The sequence below is a fragment of the Penaeus vannamei genome, chromosome 33 (assembly GCF_042767895.1).
Source record: "Penaeus vannamei isolate JL-2024 chromosome 33, ASM4276789v1, whole genome shotgun sequence".
Classification (NCBI taxonomy): domain Eukaryota; kingdom Metazoa; phylum Arthropoda; class Malacostraca; order Decapoda; family Penaeidae; genus Penaeus; species Penaeus vannamei.
Genome location: NC_091581.1, coordinates 23,637,532 through 23,642,531, shown reverse-complemented (window position 1 = coordinate 23,642,531; position 5,000 = coordinate 23,637,532). Strand labels below are relative to the sequence as shown.

The 5,000-nt window shown below is 34.4% G+C and overlaps 1 protein-coding gene across 1 annotated transcript in view; it reads right to left on the bottom strand.

Annotated features, from left to right (window-relative positions):
• LOC113830136 (NADH dehydrogenase [ubiquinone] 1 alpha subcomplex assembly factor 3) overlaps positions 1 to 5,000 on the bottom strand; it is a 7,569-nt gene that overhangs the window by 1,224 nt on the left and 1,345 nt on the right. The window contains exons 2-4 of the mRNA XM_027383337.2: positions 2,504 to 2,627; positions 1,715 to 1,859; positions 1,157 to 1,245 (exon numbers count right to left, since the gene is read on the bottom strand). Coding sequence (XP_027239138.2) covers positions 1,157 to 1,245; positions 1,715 to 1,859; positions 2,504 to 2,627 — 358 coding nt within the window. The remainder of the gene's footprint in view (positions 1 to 1,156; positions 1,246 to 1,714; positions 1,860 to 2,503; positions 2,628 to 5,000) is intronic.

Genomic DNA, 5,000 nt, shown 5'->3' with positions numbered 1-5,000 from the left:
TGTGAGTGTGAGTGATTGTGAGTGTGTGTGTGTGTGTGTGTGTGTGTGTGTGTGTGTGTGTGTGTGTGTGTGTGTGTGTGTGTGCGTGTGCGTGTGCGTGTGCGTGTGCGTGTGCGTGTGCGTGTGCGTGTGCGTGTGCGTGTGCGTGTGCGTGTGCGTGTGCGTGTGCGTGTGCGTGTGCGTGTGCGTGTGCGTGTGTGCATGTACGTATGCGACCTATACTTATGTTACAGGAAATATAATCAATAGTGCTTCCAAGGAAATTAAATAAAAAATGGGACAGTCAATTTTTAATGCTACTGATAAAGTGCCAATTTTGGAAGGGAAGAGAGATATAAAATCTGCTTTTACAGAAAAGAGTAAAGAGAAAAATGTTCATAGATCAAGAATACTCAAAGACAAAAATACCCTTGTATGTGTGAAGAGAAAAATATCTTCCTAGTTTAACAGTTTTGTTTATTGTCTTATATCAGGAAAACCTATTTTCATCAATCCTACAAACATTACCACAAATATATTCTACTCCCATATGTATCCATAAACAGCTGACATACTTCAAACCTAGACTAACAGATAAGTTATAAACTGTATGAATAATCCTAAAAAAAAAGGCCCTTACATCCATTACACTGAAAGACCTTTGCTTTTAAAGAAAATATTCAAATAAGTTCCTACTTCACATAATAAGACTATGTCATTCAGCTTGTAATCCACCTTGTAATGTACTTAATCCAATGAACAGTATTCACTTGAAACATCAAATTATGTAAAAGTATAACATTCCTTTCCAACCAGCCTCCTCCTTAACACAGCTCTAGACAACCTTCAAATTTTATCTCTATATTTTAAAAATTAAAAATGAAGCTCAATTCAGTCAAGCATGTATAATATATATCCTTTGAACTTACTAACATCTGGATCATCATATATTTGCATTATCATACTTAAAATTTTATAAGGAATGACATCCTCTCATGCTGCTGCTACAAGCTGACAATATCCATTTCATGCACCAATTTCTTGCTTTAACATATTCAGAATATCCTTTATTACATTCTGTTGACCTTTTATTAAAATGTGATTTACCATTTATCATCTATAACAGAGAATTATTAATATTTCCTAAATAATATATGAAGCCAATTTAAAAACTTACCTCTAATGTGATGCCCTTATTCTTCATGTAGTGCACAACACGAGGATCAACTTTATTGCCTTTGTCTCCCACACCAATCACTAAAAGATCTGCAAGAAGCAATAATAATAATCCTCATTATCATTATTATTAGTAGTAGTTGTAGACATAGTCATATTAATATCATTATTGTTATCATTAGTATAATAATATTAATAAAACAGTATTTTTTTCCATACAAAGCTTTATTTAATAAAAATATCAATTTCTTAAAAAAATAACTAATCCTTGATATTTATTTTATGGTCTGTAAATATATAGTGAACCAAAAACAATAATATTAAATAATTCTCTATTTTGCAAAGAAAAAGTTTTGGATTAAATTTGCAAATACTACAACTGTGAACAATATTAGTAGACTACTGAATTTCAGAACCAATAGGGAAGCAGCTGCACCTGATGAAATTCTGTCATTCTTCTTAAATACTGTAAAAACTACAACACATCAACTACAAAACTAAGAATATACATAAATAAATGAAAAACTAAAGGGATATATATATAAAAAAAAAAACTTACCAATCTTAGGCTCCAACATGTGAAAGAGAGACAGTGAATCTTCATTTATATCCTCTGCAGATTTTACCTTCCAACTAAGAACAGATCTAGGGAATATAGCAATGGGGCCTAACACTTTCATCCCATTATTTAGTCTGAATCCAGCCTGAAAATATACATTCTCTTAAATGAATATGTTTATACATGTATTCACAATATAATTATACAGAGTATTGCTTAAGAAATCTCTTACTCCTTAATGATTCATGCCAACAACAGAGCTTTTTTTTAGTGTTTTAACCACACTGATAATTGATTGGTATTAATTCAGCTATATATCATGTTTTAAGATTAATGCAGTCTTTACAAATGTTTTAGTTTCAAATACCACTACACAGATTAGATTTACATTTTCCTTATCTTAAATCAGAGGGATACTAATCTCCACTACAAACTCTTCAAAATCAATTCAGAAAAAAAAAATCTAAACAAAGAAAAAGCAGAATATTTTCTGGTAGCATCTAAGAAACAGTATAATCATTAGAAAATCTACCATCAAATCTAAGTTCAGACATATTAACATTTTAAGAATTATCAGGAAACTAGACATATGTACAGAAATAATAAACTTATTGTCCATTAGATTATAGTATATCCATTATTTCAAAAATCACACTTTCATACATTCTTGGTTAGAATACCTGATATGCCCACTGAAAGCAAGGAATCACTGAAAAGTTCTACAAAAATAAAGCACTGAATAACTACTTTACTGAACAACCACCCCCTAAATATAAGAATATATTTTACCTGGCTGTATGCATCTACCATGAGCCCAGAATCAGTCTCCTGGTTCAAAATAGTAGCTGTTGTCTTGTCCTCATCAATGCTAGTTGACTGGTAACATCTTGGCTGAAGTAACTGGATTCCCATCCTTATAGATAAACAGATAACTAGATATAGCAGTATATTTAATATCCTAACAGAATTCTACAATATTGTAAACACAATTCAAAGTTCCCTAGAATTTCTGGCTTTTCATAAAGCAAATCTGTATCTGCTTAGTCAAAAATTACCAAATACATTAATATCTAGATAGCAGACTGCTTGTTAACCCACCGGCACTGGGTACATGCACTGTTAACAGGGTTTTCTTTATGAATTTTGTTTAAACTTACATATACCTTCATAAGCACTTTGTCACCAGAAAGTCAATTGGTAGGATTAATTTGATATGCATTTATCAGTTATTCTAAAATCTAATGGCAATATCATAAAGAAAGGGAAAATTTAAACTCAATAATACATGAAATGATCAGCTAAGGCATATGATAAAGTCATAGATGAAGAAAATAGGTAGTAAGTCCACAGCAATCAGGTGGTGGTCCAGAGATGGAGCCCCTAACAGAGAAATACAAGTGAGCAGGTAGGGTCTGGCAGGTGAGGCCCTGGGTTAGGAAGGTGCTTGGATTATACTGTGATGTTTGTGGATCCCCACAAGAGGCTGGATTAACAGGGACTTAGTCTCTGAAGAGTGTAGTCACTTCATAAAGTTACCAATTCTTTCTTTTATATAATTTGCAATGGAAAATAACAAAAAAATCACACATATCACAAAGTGCACAACTGGAACAAGGAACAATAATATCAAGGTTGGATAGCTATGTAAAACTTGAAATTTACCAGTTTAACCCTATTGTGGAGCCAGAATTTTCTGTGATGTAATCATTACACAACAGACAAAACTTTCTGGCTCAGTTTGTGCTGATAACAGCTGGTCCAACTGCTTGCTCAGTAGAGCAAACCATAACACCTATGACGTAATACCCAAATACGTCAAGACAGTTATAGCCATACTTGTTACTGAAGGGTTAAGAATTACTAGTTAAGGTTTACAAAATGACCACACTGACTGAGAAAATCTAAGGCCAAATTCTTATAAGCAATTAAAAACTATACAGCACAGATCAACATCAAAAATAATTTGCAGAAACAAACCAATAACAGAATATCAATTAAAATATATTTCGCAAATCGCCACACTGCAGCTATGTCTACACACTACCTAATGTTTACAAAGTTCTTGTGCAATTTTCACACCTACTGCTCGGCCACTGCACATCAACGTCGTATGACATCACCACAAATGGTGTATGTTTAACTTTTCATTTATATCTCACACAGATCTACCCCAACATTAGTGATAAAAATTCTGGTTAATCTTTATGGTATGGATGCATTAAGGTAGGGTAAATTGAAGATGATACTCTTGTAGAAGACTAAAAGTTGTAGTAGTTGGTACAAGAAATAATCTACAGACATGAATGCTATTGCCACAAATAAAAGAAAAAGTTCATGGAAAGCGCTGCTCTCAGCCTCGCTTACGACCCAAGTCCACATGGTGCTCCCAATTTTCAGCTCTATCTTGCTATGCATACCAAGACAATGTTTCCCCCAGGGCATGTGGGGTGAAGCACCCCATCAACCCTCTCCTTGGGTATACCCAGTAAGGACAATTTAGATTGTTGAATAAATTTTGTGAAGTGGAGCTCGGGACAGTCTCTGTCAAGTGCATCCATACTGTAAAGAATTTCCAAAATCTTTTAGTTTCATAATGAGAGTGTTTTGTCTGTTAGGGCATGCATAAACTAAGGATGGACACTGAAATTTTCTAGTATAGCTACCTGGTGCCATGACTGTAACAGTGGCTTCAGTGTAATATTTTCGAGAAAAAAGTTTTTTGGTGAAACTGAACAATTAATACATTTTTGTAAAGAGCATAACCTAATATTAAATTACATTGTGAAAAGTGTGGGCAGACTGCCAAACTGATATCAACAAGAAACTTTTCAGATGTGACAAATCACGAGTACTCAGAAGGTTTGCAGAGGTAGAGGTAGTAGAAGGACTAGGGCAAGAGGAAGATGGGGTGGTGTGGAGTGGAGTAGTTCTGTGCAGGGGAGGACAAAAATGAAGAATAGTAATAAAGAAAGAGGGGGTAGGCATTAATGAGGACTGTACAGTAGGAGATGAAGAGAAGAATATTGGGAGAGAGGAAGGGGTGCTTTCTATAGGGTGGGTGGGTATTTTGAAATGGTTAGAATTGTTCGTAAGCGTCAAAGATGGGGTATTAGTATCAGTGGTCGGAACTGTGGTCAAAGGAGGGGCAGGTGTCTCAAAACCATCCAAATCAAATTCACATAGGCTAATTGATGAAGGGGTAAGCTTTAATGGCCCTATAAAGGGTAAAGAATGTTCATTATTGGCCATGGTGAGCCTGAATAAAATGTCGAAAAGAAACAGTCTA